Here is a 17,851-nt window from a genome sequence, read left to right on the forward strand (position 1 = left end):
TCAGTTCCTTACGAGGTTTCTCGTTAACTATGTTTCCTACCACACCTTAGGCATTGAGGGGTGGGGCTGATTTGAGAGATATTTTTCCTTGGTAACAACTACAAAAATTTGCCCCATGTCTATGCAGACTTTTCAGTGAATTAAGAATGCTATAACTTGTTTTTTAAAAATTTACTTCATCTCTGCCTTTTCTTGGAATTCTAAAGTCAATTAATTGATTACAACTGAACCTAGAAGTACCTCCTGGGTACTTAATTGTTAGCTTCTCTGCATAATGCATAAGCACCTACATTCAGAATCACGCCGGCTCTCAGAATTTCCTGTTACTGAGCCAAAACCCTCCCCCTTGGCACCAAGGCTAACAATTTCTTGGCCAAGATATGACTGCCATCCAGGGTTTCAAGGTAGTTTTTCCAGTATTAATTACCTCTTCATCTTTTAGGCCCTCTTCTTCCATCACTTTTTCTAACTTCTTTTGTCTAAAAAAAAAAAAAAGACATATGAAATCACACTGGAATGATAAACTTCCTGAAAAGTCTATACAAACACAATGTTTTAATGATAAAAACAGGTAAATCTCAAACTGCTTCATTAAAACAATAAATTACAGTTACTAAGACAAACAAAAAGACTCCCACCCTTTGTGAGTTCTACATTTTGATATGGATTGTATAAGACGTTAATGCCAAAACAAAGAATCTTATTTTAAACTGCAAAGTTCTCTTTGTTTTTGTTTTGTTTTGTTTTTGCTTTTTAGGGCCACACTAGAAACATATGGAGGTTCCCAGGCTAGGGATCTAATCAGAGCTACACCTGCCAGCCTACACCACAGCCATAGCAATGCTGGATGTGAGCTGCATCTGCGACCTACACCACAGCGCCGAATCCTTAACCCACTGAGTGAGGCCAGGGATCGAACCCACAACCTCATGGTTCCCAGATTCGTTTCTGCTGCCCTACAATAGGAACGCTTTTTTGGGGGGCGGGTATTATTTCCTCTTTAACAAACCACAAACAGCTGGCATTCGATAAATTCTTCTAGCAAAATGTTTCTCTCCCTGTCCCTGACTAAAATTTACTTCCTTTATATTCACATCTTCCTCCTCCTCCTCCTTCCTGTCACAAGCAAAGACTAATAAACAAAAGCAAACACAGAATTTGGAGATTCAAGGTGAGAAAATCTTCAAAAAACATGACTGGCACTGCTATTAAAACTTAAGACTCTAGGAGCTCCCATTGGGGCACAGGGGGTTAAGAATCCCACTAATATCCATGAAGATGTGGGTTCAATCCCTCGCCTTGCTCAGTGGGTTAAGGATCCCACATTGCCATGAGCTGTGGTGTATGTTGTAGACATGGCCCCAATCAGGCATTGCTGTGGCTGTGGCATAAACCAGCAGCTGCAGCTCCAATTCAACCCCTAGTCTGGCACTTCCATATGCCACAAATGCAGCCATAAGAAAAAAGACAAAAACCTTAAGACTCTAAATCCTCAGTATACCTTAGAAACATCATCCAAGAATATTTTTTATCTATATTCTTACTGCTTCAATAAAACTGTAAGAAACAAGTAAAGCTTCCTTACAATCAATTCCACACGACCTTTATTTTCCTGGGCATAATAAATGAAAGCACAGGTGCTAGAGTCTCCTCTACGACTTACTGGAATCCCAGATAATATCAGCAGAGCTGAGAAAAACAGAGGTGCAGGCTACACGAAGCCACAGGGTGGCTGAGGCACACTAAGATGGTTGGCTCTTAGTTCAGAGACAACCAAGAACTAGCATAGGCCTTGTGCACAAAGGCAACAGCGAAATGAGCTTTCTATTTTAGAACAGCAGCCCACAGTAATAAGTTGATGGGCTGGGAGGGAAAGCAACTGACAGAGATGGGAGCAAGGAGTTCCCATTGTGGCTCAGTGGTTAACGAATGTGACTAGCATCAATGAAGAGGCAGGTTCGAGCCCTAGCCTCGCTCAGTGGGTTAAAGATCCAGCGTTGCCGTGAGCTGTGGCATAGGTTGCAGACTCGACTTGGATCTGGTGTTACCGTGGCCGTTGTGTAGGCCAGCAGCTGTAGCTCCAATCTGACCCCTAGCCTGGGAACTTCCATATGCTGAGGGTGCACACCCCCCATCTCCCAAAAAAAAGGAAAACAAAAAAAAGATGGTGGCAAACTGAAAGTTTTCATGAGTCGGATGTGCAGTAAAGATCTGGAGCTGGAAACCTAGAAAGAAGTGAACAGAACTACTGCAAAGATGACCAAATGGCAGAGAGTCACAGGAACAGCCTTAGAATTTCTTATGTGGGAGGATAATGATGCCACTAACCAGACAAGAAACACAGAGAGGAACATGGGACAATGACTTGTATTTTGGTCAATTAATATTAATTGCAATAGTAGTATTTAGTTAAAATGAATATACCGTTAGAAATCATATTACAGTACAAATCCACAGGCTAAATAAGAAACTCCCAGAAAGTGAAAAGATCTACTCCGACCCTGACAGAAAGAAAGCATGTGCATGGGTCCCAGTCTGCTCACTTTTCTCCTCCCAGTTTCCAGATGTTCAGGATGTGCATCTCTGCGTGCAAATGTACAAGGAGAAGGCTGTACTGTTGGCAGTTTCAGGAATGGAAATCAATTCCACTTCATGCTTAAACAGCTGAAGTAGGAAAAAGTAAAAGGAGTCAAAGCATGGCAAGAACTGTAAGAATTCAACCATGGTCAGCTCTTTCTGTGCCCCAAGTGTCAAACACCATCATACCTTCTGACTATATGTACTCTCAACGATCAGACCAGACTGACAGAGTCCAATGTGCTACCACACAATGTGCACCACAGGGACGGCTCCTTTGGAATTTTAAATCTAAATTCAAACTGGACAGTTTTCTACAGCTCGTTTGCAAGTCTAATTAAACTGCTCTCAGCAGACAACCTGCCTGTGTCAAGTTATTAGAATCAACTCCCTGAACACAATCAGATTCTTTCATTTGATAAAGTATCTAGAAAGCCTATTATGCAAAATTACCACTGTAGTGATTTATCAGGACCAAGTCAACAAAGATCTTGAAGACACTCAAAATGGCAAACATGGTGACATCTTACAAGAGGCTTACAAGTGACATCCTCTATGAGACAATACCAAGGAATTACTCCTTTGTTAGAATCACGTTGGCATTGTGATGATAAGAAAGTGGCATGTTTTTGGAGATGTATACTGAAGTATATAGGGTTGAAATGACAGGTGTTTGAAATTTGCTTTAAAAACATAACAGCAAGAAAATTAAATGTGGAATAGATGAAACAAATTTAGCAAACTCTTGATAATTACCGAATATGAGGGATGACCATATGGGGGCTCACTGTGTTAGTCTTTCTAATCTCTGTGGGCCTTTAAAAGTATCCACAGTGAGTAAGAAATGAGGGCCCCTCCAGGGCTCTGGTCACAGGGCTAGGCCAGCCTTTAGTGAGGCCACTCTTCAGCTCAACTCCAATGTTCTAAACCAGAACCCTGAGAGAGAGGCACTTTCCCACGCAGAGGCCACACCCAACCCCACCCAGCAAGGCTTCCATGAGCTCTATGTATCAGTGTTCCCACAGAGATGGTAAGTTCTTTCAAAGGCAAGGACCACATCTGAATTCTCCTTTCCCACTAAGAACAGTGCTTTGGGAGTTCCTATTGCGGCACAGCAGAACGACTCTGACTAGTATCCATGAGGATAAGGGTTTGATCCCTGGCCTCACTCAGTGGGTTGGAGATCTGGCATTGCTGTGGGCTATGGTGCAGCTTGGATCCCGAGTTGCTGTGGCTCTGGTGTAGGCCAGCAGCTACAGCCCTGATTCTACCCCTAGTCTGGGAACCTCCATGTGCCACTGTGCAGCGCTAAAAAAAATAAAAATAAAAAAAATAAAGTGCTTTGTATTCAGCAAGTTTTAAAAATGTACATTGCTAAATTTAAAAGGGGGGAAGGGTCAGAATGTGTCACAATGTGTACGTCATGACTACTTCCTCTTATAATTAGTCCTCTTTCCGATGCCCAATTTAGGCTGGCCTCCGAGCACAGCTTGAATCAGAGGCAGCAGGGATGGGAGGAAAGGCTAGTCCACTCTATAAGAGAGCTGAGTGGAGAATACTTCTAAATTCTGTTAATGAGATAAACTCAGGGAAAATAGTATAAACAGTCATTATCCCCATGATCAAACTTAAGAATTCTCAAGAAATACCCCAAAAATGAATATTACAATTTTTTTTTAATTTCAACAAATTACTTTGGTTTGACTGGTGAATACCATTAGAAAGTCTAAACTTACCCATGCCTGGGGCTTAAATGAAAATAACTTGCTCACTAATAATAATCACACATTGCAACTCAGTATCAGGGCAGACCAAAAGCAGTCAGAAAAACTGGGGTAAGAACATCAAAGAGAAGTAGTAGAAAATGCTGGTTCTCAAAGGGTAAAATGTAAGAAAGTTCTTGTTTGATTGGGGAGGATAGGAAGAGGGGAAGCATATAATTATTGCCTATTAAATTAGGCTTTTGTGCATTTAATTAATCCACGAAAACAGCATTCATAAAGAACAGAAACGAGGGAGTTCCCATTGTGGCGCAGTGGTTAACGAATCCGACTAGGAACCATGAGGTTGCGGGTTCGGTCCCTGCCCTTGCTCAGTGGGTGAACGATCCGGCGTTGCCGTGAGCTGTGGTGTAGGTTGCAGATACGGCTCGGATCCCGAGTTGCTGTGGCTCTGCTGTGGCTCTGGCGTAGGCCGGTTGCTACAGCTCCGATTCAACCCCTAGCCTGGGAACCTCCATATGCCGCGGGAGCGGCCCAAGAAATAGCAACAACAACAACAACAACAACAAAAAAGACAAAAAAAAAAAAAGAACAGAAACGACACAGAATATTGTCTAAGAGAAAATTCTATTTTCCTCAGTTTTTACTTCAAACTGCTACAAATTATCCAAGGCTTTAATTTCATGTGAACAACTAGGCAGGCAATTATCAATACCTACTGGGTACCTAGGATCCCATAAGAGACAACAGGAGAATTGTTATTCCCAGAGAAGTTTACCACAGAGGCTACTGTGGAAAGCAAGACAGATTTAAAAAATATAAACCTGGGAGTTTCCATCATGGCTCAACGACTAGTATCCGTGAGGACGAGGGTTCGATCCCTGGCCTCGCCCAGTGGGTTAAGGATCCAGTGTTGCCGTGAGCTGCAGTGTAGGTTATAGATGTGGCTCGGATCCTACGTTGCTGTGGCTATGGTATAGACCGGCAGCTACTGGAAACTTCCATATGCCATGGGCCCTAAAAAAACAAACAAAGCAAAACAAAATGAACCTACACTACTGACTGCATTGTTTATAATCTACAAGTAGCTTTAATAGGCATTCTGCAACACTGTGTGATGGGACACTAGACTCAGGGAACTTAACTGTTTTTAAATCAATCTGTAGAACTTACTGTAGTGTTTCTATGAAATAGTGTTTCAGTGTTCTCATATTCTATTTTATACAGGGAACAATTCCTAGAAGATTTTTATTTTTTCTCCTATCATTAGGCTTTGGTCTCATTTCTCCCTGCAGTAAATCCTTGTTTTCAATATAACCCAGTGCTCTATTATAAATGGGAATAGCACAAAAGTTGCATTAAGTGGGAGAAACTTTAGTGATTTTAAAGGCAACAAAGAATTCCCGTGGTGGCTCAGCGGTTAATGAATCTGACTAGCATCCATGAGGAGGCAGGTTCGATTCCTGGCCTTGCTCAGTGGGTTAAGGATCTGGCATTACCGTGAGCTGTGGTGTAGGTTGCAGACACAGCTCGGATGCAGCGTTGCTACGGCTGTGGTGTGGGCCAGCAGCTATGGCTCCAATTCAACCCCTAGCCTAGGAATCTCCATATGCCACGGGTATATGTGCGGCCCTAAAAAGTAAAAAAATAAAACAAAAAAAATTTTTAAATAAAATAAAAACTAAAAAACTTTTTAAAAAAATAAAATAAAGGCAGCAAGACAAGGCACAAAAATAAAAATTTGTATTCACCTGCTCTCATTTACTAGTCCCAAAATTTATTAGCCCAATACTTATTTCAAACTGTTCATTATATATTAGTCATATACCCATAATAAAATGTTTCTTAAAAAAATAAATGTTTCTTTACCATCAATTATCTCATATCATTAAAACTGCTTATTTATCAAGGTTCTATGACATTTTCCCCATTAACACCAAAAGCTTGAAAATCCATTTCTTTTTCTTTTTGTCTTTTTTTTGGTAGGCCTCACCCGAAGCATATGGAGGTTCCCAGGCTAGGGGTCCAATCTGAGCTTCAGCCGCCACCCTACTCCAGAGCCACAGCAACGCAGGATCCAAGCCGCGTCTGTGACCTACGTACGCCACAGCTCACTGCAACGCCAGATCCTTAACCCACTGAGTGAGGCCAGGGAGGGAATATGTAACCTCATGGTTCCTAGTGGGATTTGTTAACTCCTGAGCCACGATGAGAACTCCCGAAAATCCACTTCTGACATGTCTAATTTTAGTTTGGTTACTACTGTGGTAATTCCTGCCAATTAGTGGTTTTATTTTTTTAATACTGAAATTATGTATTCAGTTTTTAAAGGTTCTATTCCATTTATAATTACAAATTATTGGCTATACTCCCTGTGTTGTGCAATGTATCTCTGTAGCCTATCTTATACCCAATAGTTTGTACCTCCCACACTCCCATCCCTATAATGCCCCTCCCCCCGTAACCACTAGTTTGTTCTCTATATCTGTGAATCTGCTTCTCCTTTTTTTGGTCTTTTTAGGGCCACACCTACAGCATATGTAGGTTCCCAGGCTAGGGGTCAAATCAGAGCTACAGCTGCTGGCCTACACCAAAGCCAGAGCAATGCCAGATCCCAGCCACGCCTGTGACCTACACCACAGCTCACAGCAACACCAGATCCTCAACCCACCGATCGAGCCCAGGGACTGAACCTGCATCCTCATGGATACTAGTTGGGTTCATGTCCCCAAGTCACGATGGGAACTCCCACTTATGGTCTTTTTGAAGACAGCCATTCTGACAGGTGTGAGTGATATCTCAACGTGGTTTTGATTTACATTTTCCCTGTTGATTAGCATATTAAACATATTTTTGTGTGTCTGTTGGCCATCCACATTTCCTCTTTGGAAAAATATCTATTCAATTATTCAGTTCTTCTGCCCATTTTTTAATCAAGTTGTTTGGTTTTTGTTTTTTTTGTTTTTTGTTTTTAGGAGGTTGTTATGTTTTTTGATGTTGAGTTGTAATGAGCTATTTATATATTGTTTTTCTTTTTAATTTTCTACAAATGATAAAACCTGAAATAATAGTTTTTAGCAAATTGTATCTACAAACTCAAAACCAAATATCAACTCAGGTCCAAGAAAGAGGACACACTAAAAAGATTAACAAGGAAATACTGATTCTGAAAAGCTCAAAGTATCTACTGCTTTTTTTAAAATGAGAAATGATGATTTGATAACAAAAATTATAAATCAAACATTCTAATCATCTTAAATGTCTTTCTACCGTCTTTTGATCAATTTGGCAGTTTTTTGTTTTTGCTTTTTTTTTTTTTAGAGTTGCACCCGTGGCATATGGAAGTTCCCAGGCTAGAGGCTGAATCAGAGCTACAGCTGCCAGCCTCAGCCACAGCAACACAGGATCCAAGCCTGTCTGTCACCTACACCACAGTTCACGGCAACGCCAGATCCTTAACCCATTGAGCGAGGCCAGGGATCAAACTCACATCCTCATCGATCCTAGTCGGGTTCATTAACTGCTGAGCCACGAAGGGAACTCCTAATTTGGTTTTTAAGAAAAGCAAAACCACCAAAGCTTTTTGGAAGGTCTTTCCATCTTAAGAATCCAAAACAAAAAAGCACTGATTTCAATTCATTTTGGGGTGCAATCTTAGTGTAAGTCACAATATAACATTTAGTAACAATGTAAGTAAAACGGTGTATCATTCTTTCCCTGGAGAATGTGATACATCGATGATACACCCAGGGCAAAGCCAGCAAGATTAAAAACCAACTGACCATTATCAAATCAAGCAAGTAACTTCAACTTCATCAGAACTCATAAACACTGGCTTTGTAACTACAACACCAGAAGCTCTGATTTCAAGAGAGTGGTTGCATTTGAAAATAACTATCTCCCAGAGTTCCCGTCGTGGCGAAGTGGTTAACGAATCCGACTAGGAACCAGGAGGTTTCAGGTTCGGTCCCTGCCCTTGCTCAGTGGGTTAACGATCCGGCGTTGCCATGAGCTGTGGTGTAGGTTGCAGACGCGGCTTGGATCCTGCATTGCTGTGGCTCTGGCGTAGGCTGGCGGCCACAGCTCCGATTAGACCCCTAGCCTGGGAACCTCCATATGCCGCAGGAGCGGCCCAAGAAATAGCAAAAAGACAAAAAAAAAAAAGAAAAGAACTATCTCCCATATGTTTCACATGCCCAAGACTGAATGCGCAAATATATTTTTGGATCATATATTCCGCGTGATTCAAAAAAGGGCACTGTGCAGGCCCTTGTCTGTCCCACCACAGGGTATAAAATAATCTTGCTATTCTACATACAGATCTGCATATTAAGGTCAAATCATATTCCCATGTAAAATATGATTTACACCATCCTGAAGAACATGGTTGCAAAAATCCTTATCCAAATACTAGCATATCGAATCCAGCAACATATAAAGAGAATAATGCATTATGACCAAGATGGTTTCATCCCAGGAAAGTAAAGCTGGTTTAACATTCAAAAATCAGTTCACCTTGGAATTCCTTTGTGATGCAGCAAGTTAAGGATGTGGCATCAGCGCAGCGGCTCAGGTTGCTGCTGTGGTTCAGGTTCAATCCCTGGCCCCGGGAACTACCATACCCAATGGGTGCAGCCAAAAAAAAAAGGAAATAAGGAAAAGAAAAAAAAAATCAGTCTATGTAATTCATCACAGTAAAAGAATAAGAAGGGGAAAAAATGATCATTTCAAAGATGCAGAGAGGAGTTCCCGTCGTGGCGCAGTGGTTAACGAATCCGACTAGGAACCATGAGGTTGCGGGTTCGGTCCCTGCCCCTGCTCAGTGGGTTAACAATCTGGCGTTGCCGTGAGCTGTGGTGTAGGTCGAAGACGCGGCTCGGATCCTGCGTTGCTGTGGCTCTGGCGTAGGCCGGTGGCTACAGCTCCGATTAGACCCCTAGCCTGGGAACCTCCATATGCCGCGGGAGCGGCCCAAGAAATAGCAACAACAACAACAAAAAGACAAAAAACAAAAACAAAAAAAAACAAAGATGCAGAGAAAGCATTTGACAAAATTCAATACCCACTCATGATAAAAACTCTCAGGGAGGGAAACTTCCCCAGCCTATTAAGAGTATCTTTGGAAAGCCCATAGCTAACGACACGACTAGCAGTGAAATAGTGCATGCTCCTTTACATCACTAACAAAACAAAGACGTCCACTCCCACCATTTGACATTGTACCTGAAATCCCAGCCAATTTAAAAAGGCAAGAAAGGAGTTTCCTGGTGGCCTAGCAGTTAAGGATATGGTATTGTCACTTGTCACTGCTATGGTTTTCAGGTCACTGCTGTGGCACAGTTTTGCTCCCTGGCCCAGGAACTTCCGCATGCCGTGGACACCAAAAAAAAAAAAAAAAGTCAAGAAAAAAAATTGAAAAGGTGTATAGATTGGAAAGGAAGAAGCAAAACTCTCTATTTGGCTATGACATGATTGTTTACATAGAAAATCCTAAAGAATCTACAGAAAGCTACTAGAATAAGTAAATTAGCAAGTTGCAGGATATAAGGTCAATATACAAAATTCAGTTATAGTTCTACATGCAAGCAGCAAACAAGTGGAAAATCAAATTTTAAATATTTGCTTACAATAGCATTCTACCGACCCCCCCCCCCCAATACTAGGAACAGACAAATAGACATGGAAGACCTCCATCCTACAACTACAAAGCATTGAGAAAAATTAAAGACCTAACAAAATGGATATTCATCAGGAAGATTCAATATTGTTAAGATGCCAATTCTCCCCTAAACTGATCTACAGATTCAGTTATTACAACAAAAATTCCATCAAGTTTTTCTGTAGAAACTGACAAGCTCATTCTAAAGTTTATATGGAGGGGTTCCCATCATAGCGCAGCAGAGACGAATCCGACTAGGAACCATGGGTTTGATCCCTGGCCTCAATCAGTGGGTTAGGGATCGGGCATTGCCGTGGGCTGTGGTGTGGGTCGCAGACGTGGCTCAGATCTGGTGTGGCTGTGACATAGGCCATCAGCTACAGCTCCGATTGGACCCCTGATCTGGGAACCTCCATATGCCTTGGGTGTGGCCCTAAAAAGCAAACAAAAGGAAAAGAAAAAAAGAAACTTATTCAAAATAGCCAAAAACTTAAAAAAGCCCAAGTTTTTATCAACAGAACAATATATAAACAACTATGTTATAGTCAGAAAACAGACTACTACTTAGCAACACATATGAACATAAAGGAACAAAGTCTATTCAGCCTTGAAAACAGGCTGAATGCAAGACGTCTTACTCAAATGAATCCATTTACATGTTCCATATATATATGGAACAGACAAGACTAATCTATGGTAAAAACAAAATCGTAACTGTGGTGGCCTGGGGTTGGGGAATCTCTGGACAAGAACTTTCTGTGATGATGCTAACAGTCTATGTCTCGATAGGAGTTTAAGTTATACAGGTGTATGTATTTCTCAAAACTCAACGAAATATACCCTTAAGATGGGTAATAAGTGTATGCAAATTTTATTCTCCCTTAAAATATATACATTGGGAGTTCCCGCAGTGGCACAGTGGTTAACGAATCCAATTAGGAGCCATGACGTTGCGGGTTCGATCCCTGGCCTTGCGGGTTCAATCCCTGGCCTTGCTCAGTGGGTTAAGGATCCGGCGTTGCCGTGACCTGTGGTGTAGGTCACAGACGTGGCTTGGATCCCACGTTGCTGTGGCGTAGGCTGGCGGCCACAGCTCCAATTGGACCCCTAGCCTGGGAACCTCCACATGCCATGGGAGCAGCCATAGAAAAGGCAAAAAATACAAAAAAAATACACACACACACAGTACTCTAGTTTGTTTCACAAACAGAGGCGTTCCCATCAAAGCTCAGTGGTAATGAACCTAACTAGTATCCATGAGGTCGTGGGTTTGATCCCTGGTCCCGCTCAGTGGGTTAAGGATCCAGTGTTGCCATGAGTTGTGGTGTAGTTAGCAGACGTGGCTCAGATGCAATGTGGCTATGGCTATGGCTGTGGCATAGGCTGGCAGCTGCAGCTCTGATTCGACCCCTAGCCTGGGAATGTCCGTATGCCACAGGTGTGGCCCTAAAAATCAAAACCAAAAAAAAGGAGTTCCCATCGTGGCGCAGTGGTTAACGAATCCGATTAGGAACCATGAGGTTGCAGGTTCGGTCCCTGCCCTTGCTCAGTGGGTTAACGATCCAGCGTTACCGTGAGCTGTGGTATAGGTTGCAGACGCGGCTCGGATCCCGTGTTGCTGTGGCTCTGGGTAGGCCAGTGGCTACAGCTCCGATTCGACCCCTAGCCTGGGAACCTCCATATGCCACAGGAGCAGCCCAAAGAAATAGCAAAAAGACAAAAAAAAAAAAGTTTTACAAGCAGAAATATTCAGAAGTAAAACATATTTATATCTGCAACATACTTCAAAATAAAGCAGAAAATTAAGATGGATTAATGAGTAAAGAGAGATGGACATGTGATAAATGATAATGGTAGAGTCTCTATGATGTACTATGGGTATTCACTTTACAATTCTTTCAACTCTTCTGCACTTTTGAATATTTTCATAAATTGTTGGGAAAAAAAAGTTTAATGAGTTACTACACGGATAGTGCACACCAGATCAGTAACAACAGCTGCCATTAACCAAGTGATCACTGTGTGTGAAGCACTACATCTAATCCACAAAGCAATCCTGCAAACAAGTAGTAGTAGCCCCATTTTCCAGATGGGAGAACAGATAGACACAAAGACTGAGAGCTTGTTCCAACCTCAAGTAACTAGAAAATGGACAAGGCAGAATTCTAAACCCAGGTCTGGCTCCATAAAGGCTGCTCTTTCCATTACATCACATACACTACCTTAACAATGAACTCCAAGGATTTGGCCCAATTTTTTCATACTACCATGGAATTCTACGTTATTGACTAGTAGTAGAAATAAGTGGGTTGATAGCAAGGGCTCTGGAAATCCATGACATTGTCATCCAGTGGAATGGAATAGGCTACACCATGGCTGCTGCTACTCTTGTCTCCTCTCAGCCATATTACGAATGTGACTTACTAGACATGAATACCAAAACCACAACACAATTTTCTCAAATGACCTTCTTTACCTCATTTCTCGTTCTTCATGTTGAGCAATAAGGTTGCTATAAAAGTTCTCCAGTGTCACTTTGGTCATTGTCACCCTTTCCTTTGTGTGATTACTCATGGACGAGCAAGGTGTTGAGCCTGTCATTGCCATGGCCGCTAGAAACAGAGAAAAAAAGAGGTATTCATTTTGGAGTTAAAATTCACCAATTATGCACTCTCTTATCCTGGTAGGAATATAAATTGGCCCAAGTTTCCAGGAGGACAAACAATATATAATAAAAGCCAGACAAACAGAATACTTGGTGAAAATAAGTATATATTAATGCTTTTTGACCCAGAAATCCCATTCACAAGTATACGGCTTAGAGAAACTGTCATGCAGGCTCTTAAGGGGACATGCCCAGGGATGTGCATTACTGAGGATGCTCATTATGCTATCATCTGTTATGGGAAGTGGGAGCAATTCCACAAGGAAATAAATAAAATCAAATGCTATGGATGCATACAAAGAAATACCATACAATAGTCAGAAGCAAATCTACCCCAGAGTTCCCTTCGTAGCTCAGTGGTTAACAAATCCGACTAGGAACCATGATGTTGCGGGTTCGATCCCTGGCCTTGCTCAGTGGGTTAAGGATCCGGCGTTGTCATGAGCTGTGGTGTAGGTTGCAGACATGGCTCAGATCCCGAATTGCTGTGGCTCTGGTATATGTAGGCCGGCGGACTACAGCTCCGATTGGACCCCTAGCCTGGGAACCTTCATATGCTGCGGGAGCAGCCCAAGAAATGGCAAAAAGACAAGGAAAAAAAAAAAAGAGAGAAGCAAATCTACCTGTACCTCCATGTGACATGAGTGTTGGTTTTGTTTTGTTTTTTTGCCTTTTCTGGGGCCACTCCTTCGGCATATGGAGGTTCCCAGGCTAGGAATCCCAGTCCGCTGGCCTATGCCAGAGCCACAGAAACGCCAGATCGGAGCCACGTCTGGGACCTATATACCACAGTTCTCGGAAATGCCGGATCCTGAACCCACTGAGCAAGGCCAGGGATCAAACCCGCAACCTTGTGGTTCCTAGTTGGATTCGTTAACCACCAAGCCACAACAGGAACTCCAAGTGTTACATTTTTTAAAAAGAGAACAAGATCACAACACCAAACACAAAAATTAAGAATATATAATATAAACACAGTACAATTCTTTGCCATCTAGGAATCTTCCTTGAAGATATCAAAGACCCATAAGGAGTCATACAGAAGGGAATTCAATGCAGCACTGTAATAACAAAGAAAAACTAGAGGAACTTGAATAGACAACAACAAAACTGATAAAATTATGGGAAAATCCTACAGTGAAATAATAAGTAGACAATTAAAATACGTTCCAATGTTAATGTCAGGGAAAATATTTCCAATCTAAGTGAAAATAATAGGTTAAAAACACAAATGTATATATATCATTTCAATTTTATGTGTTTACTGTATGTGCACAGAATTATTAGAAATATATATCAGGGAGTTCCTGTCGTGGCGCAGTGGTTAACGAATCCGACTAGGAACCATGAGGTTGCAGGTTCGATCCCTGGCCTTGCTCAGTGGGTTAACGATCCGGCGTTGCTGTGGCTCTGGTGTAGGCCAGTGGCTGCAGCTCCGATTGGACCCCTAGCCTGGGAACCTCCATATGCCGCGGGAGCGGCCCAAGAAATAGCAAAAAAAGACAAAAAAAAAAGAAATATATATCAAAATGTTATTAGTGGCTTAAGACTAGGCAGTGAGAATACACTAGATCATTTTATTCCTGTTTGTGCTTTTCCACATTTTCTATATTTTTTCAATGAATGCATACTATTACCATTAAGTTACCAATGACTCTTTTTCTTTTCCATATGCACCTGCAGCATATGAAAGTTCCCAGGAGTTAAATCAGAGCTGTAGCTGTGGTCTACACCACATCCATGGCAATAACGGACCTGAGCCACATAAGATCCTTAATCCATTGATCGAACCCGCACCCTCAGAGAGACAAGATCAGGTCCTTGACCCACTAAGCCACAACAGGAACTCCACCAATAACTTTTACTTCTTAACATTTAAAAAATTTCATCTAAATTTTCAAATTTATTGGCACAAAATTTGTAATCACAGTAGCATCTTTTTTTGGATTTTATAATTGAAATATAACTGATGTACAATATTATATAAGTTACAGGTGTACAACAGTGATCCACAATTTTTGAAGGTTATACTCCATTTATAGTTTTAAAATATTGGCTATACTCCCTGTGTTGTACATGTTACCATTACCTTTTATGTCTTTTTTTTTTTAAGACCCGCACACTCAACATATGGAGGTTCCCAGGCTAGGGAACCTCAGAGCTGTAGCTGCGGGCCTACACCACAGCCACAGAAGTGCCAGATCCGAGCCATGTCTCCAACCTACACCACAGCTCATGGCAAGCTGGATCCTTAACCCACTGAGCGAGGCCAGGGATCGAACCTGCATCCTCATGGATGCTAGTCAGACTTGTTTCCGCTGAGCCATGACAGGAACTCCACCAGTAACTTTTAAATTTATAATTTCTATAGTTTAAAAAAATCTATGACTAAAATCTTCATCTATATGTACTGTGACATGGCTTACGGTATTTGATAAACATCTGCTATCTATGTGAATTTACAAATTAAACAAAGACCTACAATGGAAACAGTATCACAAAAAAACCCTAAATCATAATTTTAATGACAGAACATACTTTACAAATAAAGAGAACCTAATATCCTAGCTTTACATATTTGAAAACCAATACCAACAAGGTTGGTAGTTTATATATATATTTTTTCCCAACTTTTTATCTCATTTCCCTAGATTTTTTTTTCTTTTTTCAGCCACAAGAGTGGCATGTGGAAGTTCCCAGGCCAGGGACTGAATCCAAGCCAGATTCTCAACCCATTGTGCCACAGCGAAAACTCCCGTGGTTTGTTCATGTTTTTTGTTTTTTTGGTTTTTTCCTTTTTTCCCTAGATATCTTTTGCCAACCTACATTGTCACATTTGGCTGGATTATTCACCAACCTTGACTTGCTCCACCATTTGCAATAATGCTCAATATTTTATCTTTATCATGCCTCCCACAGGCCCTGCCTCTATGTCTTATCATGTCAATATGAAGCTGAATGAAAATCAGGAGGGGCCAAGGGCCATTTTCAAGATAGCATATTTTATGAAAAGTTTTTCTTAAGGTTCTCACCTTAATACTTAGCAGTTTTTTAATTGTTTTGCAGATTAAACCTAGAGCTTTTAAGAAATGTGCAAACACTAAGAAAAAAGGCTTAACATTAAGTAATTTTAGAAAAAGATACTAAGGGGAAATTACAGAAAGAATAATCTCTTCAGAGCAAAGAGATTCAAAATCAAGGCTCTAGTGGAGTTCTCCTGTGGCTCAGTGGTTAACGAATCTGACTAGGAACCAAGAGCTTTCGGGTTCAACCCCTGTCCTTGCTCAGTGGGTTAAGGATCCAGCGTTGCTGTGAGCTGTGGTATAGGTTGTAGACGCGGCTCGGATCCCAAGTTGCTGCGGCTCTGGTGTAGGCTGGCAGCTACAGCTCTGGTTAGACCCATAGCCTGGGAACCTCCATATGTCTCAGGAGCAGCCCTAGAAATGGCAAAAAGACAAAAAAAAAAAAAGGCTCTAGTTCAAACATTATGATTCATGATCTGCCAAAATGATCAGTAATCACAAATTCAAGACATTGAACTCATCCCTTCCTTATATAAAATGTTATTTTTTTATGGGGAAGTTTCTGTTACTATCAAAGCAAACTCAAATGTTTTTAGAATATCAGTAGAATTTTTTTTTAAAAACCTCTGTCTGGTTTATGAAGCTTGGGTGTGGTTCCTTATTTGTCAGTCTGTACCCCCTCCACCCACAATGAAAACCACATGCACTCTAAGTTTGGTGAAGAAATTTTAAAACCAGATTTAAAAACAAGTCTGAAGCAAGAGAGAGTTTTGTACTCCTCCCTTGTAGGAATATTTCTGCAGAGTGTCTTTGTCTCTCTACATATATATATTTATATTTTAACAAATGAAATTATTTCACATAAAAATACAACTAGAGAATGTTTAAGCTTAATACAAACAGTGCCTTCCATATAACAGGGCTAATAAACATAAGTTGAGTGAGTTAATGATTTTCAGTTGTCAGCGAAGCTAAGAATAAAATCACATTTACATTGACAGGATATAAAAACTGGGGAACAAAAGTTTTAACCCATTTATGTTGCTAGCATGTTCCCCAACTTTGTAAAAGATCAACAGAAGATTAAGTGTACTCAAAGATGCTCATATAGCAGACCAGTAATTTTCTAGCAGAATGGTTTTCAACCTTCACAGTCTCTAATGTAATAGCAAAGGATGAACTGTCCTTCCCTTTGACCTTTCTTCAAAACCTCCTCCCTGTCCTTTTCCTCCCCTCATAAAAGGATTAGCTTAATTCCAATAACCTTTCATCAAAAATTACAATCACTTTTCCTCTGTAACAATTAGTAGGTTTACTGGGCCCACCAAGTACTTGTTGTAAGACAGGGCTTTTCCTCATGCTTTAGACAACTCAAGCCTTCCTGCCCTGACCTACAGGTCACTGAAAGCCCTTGCCGTTTTCTTTCATTCTCCAACTCTGTAGAATTAATAGATAATAAGTAGGTGAGAAATTCTTAAAAAGCTTAAAAACTTCAACAAGGTGAGAAATTCTTAAAAAGCTTAAAAACTTTAACAAAAAAACTGTGATCCTCATAAGTCAGGGGTAGGTACTGCAAACAGTAAAAGGAGACCAAATGAAAACTCTTTGTTTTATTCAATCCAGGTGATTTACGGTTGACTGTCTCTACAATGGGACTGTTAACTCCACAAGTACCCCTTTTCTCACCAATTCTTTAATTCATTGTGACTAACAACCCAATACTTTCATTTGGACAATTCAACACTGGGGCTAAGACTATTCCTTGAGAGTCACATATCTAATTTCTACTAAACTGTAAGCCACTGGAAGACAAGTACTCTGTCTTATACTACTTTTAGTATCCTTCACCATATCATGCACGATGCTATGCACTTAGTAGGTACCTTATAAAAGACTTAGTAGGGAAACGCCCATTTCTTATGCCCATTACTAAGAGCTGAGAACATGTATGTATGACAGGGGGTGCGGTTAGGACAGGAATGGTTTTCTTAGAGTCAGATAGAGTTGTTCCTCCTGTGCTCTGATGAGGAAGCTGCTATCTAATGCCTGGGTGGAGAGTGGAGCCTGTTATTGTGGTGCTGGTAGTTTTAGGCTTAGGGAAACCACATACACTGCCTGGCTAAGTCTAATTCAGAGCCAAAGAGAGCTGAAAGGGAGAAGCAGCACAGGGTCTCCTTCACTGCAACCTTTCTCTACACTTTTCCAA

General features: G+C 41.1%; 1 protein-coding gene across 3 annotated transcripts in view; it reads right to left on the reverse strand.

The window, feature by feature from the left end:
• STK38 (serine/threonine kinase 38) overlaps positions 1 to 17,851 on the reverse strand; it is a 49,099-nt gene that overhangs the window by 30,291 nt on the left and 957 nt on the right. For 2 of the 3 annotated variants that reach the window (XM_047795946.1, XM_047795944.1), the window contains exons 2-3: positions 12,434 to 12,569; positions 428 to 479 (exon numbers count right to left, since the gene is read on the reverse strand). In XM_047795946.1, coding sequence (XP_047651902.1) covers positions 428 to 479; positions 12,434 to 12,564 — 183 coding nt within the window. In that variant the 5' untranslated portion in view covers positions 12,565 to 12,569. Of the gene's footprint in view, positions 1 to 427; positions 480 to 2,543; positions 2,665 to 12,433; positions 12,570 to 17,851 lie in introns of those variants that run through there. The other variant, XM_047795945.1, reaches the window with a different exon arrangement.

The sequence above is a fragment of the Phacochoerus africanus genome, chromosome 9 (assembly GCF_016906955.1).
Source record: "Phacochoerus africanus isolate WHEZ1 chromosome 9, ROS_Pafr_v1, whole genome shotgun sequence".
Taxonomy (NCBI): Eukaryota; Metazoa; Chordata; class Mammalia; order Artiodactyla; family Suidae; genus Phacochoerus; species Phacochoerus africanus.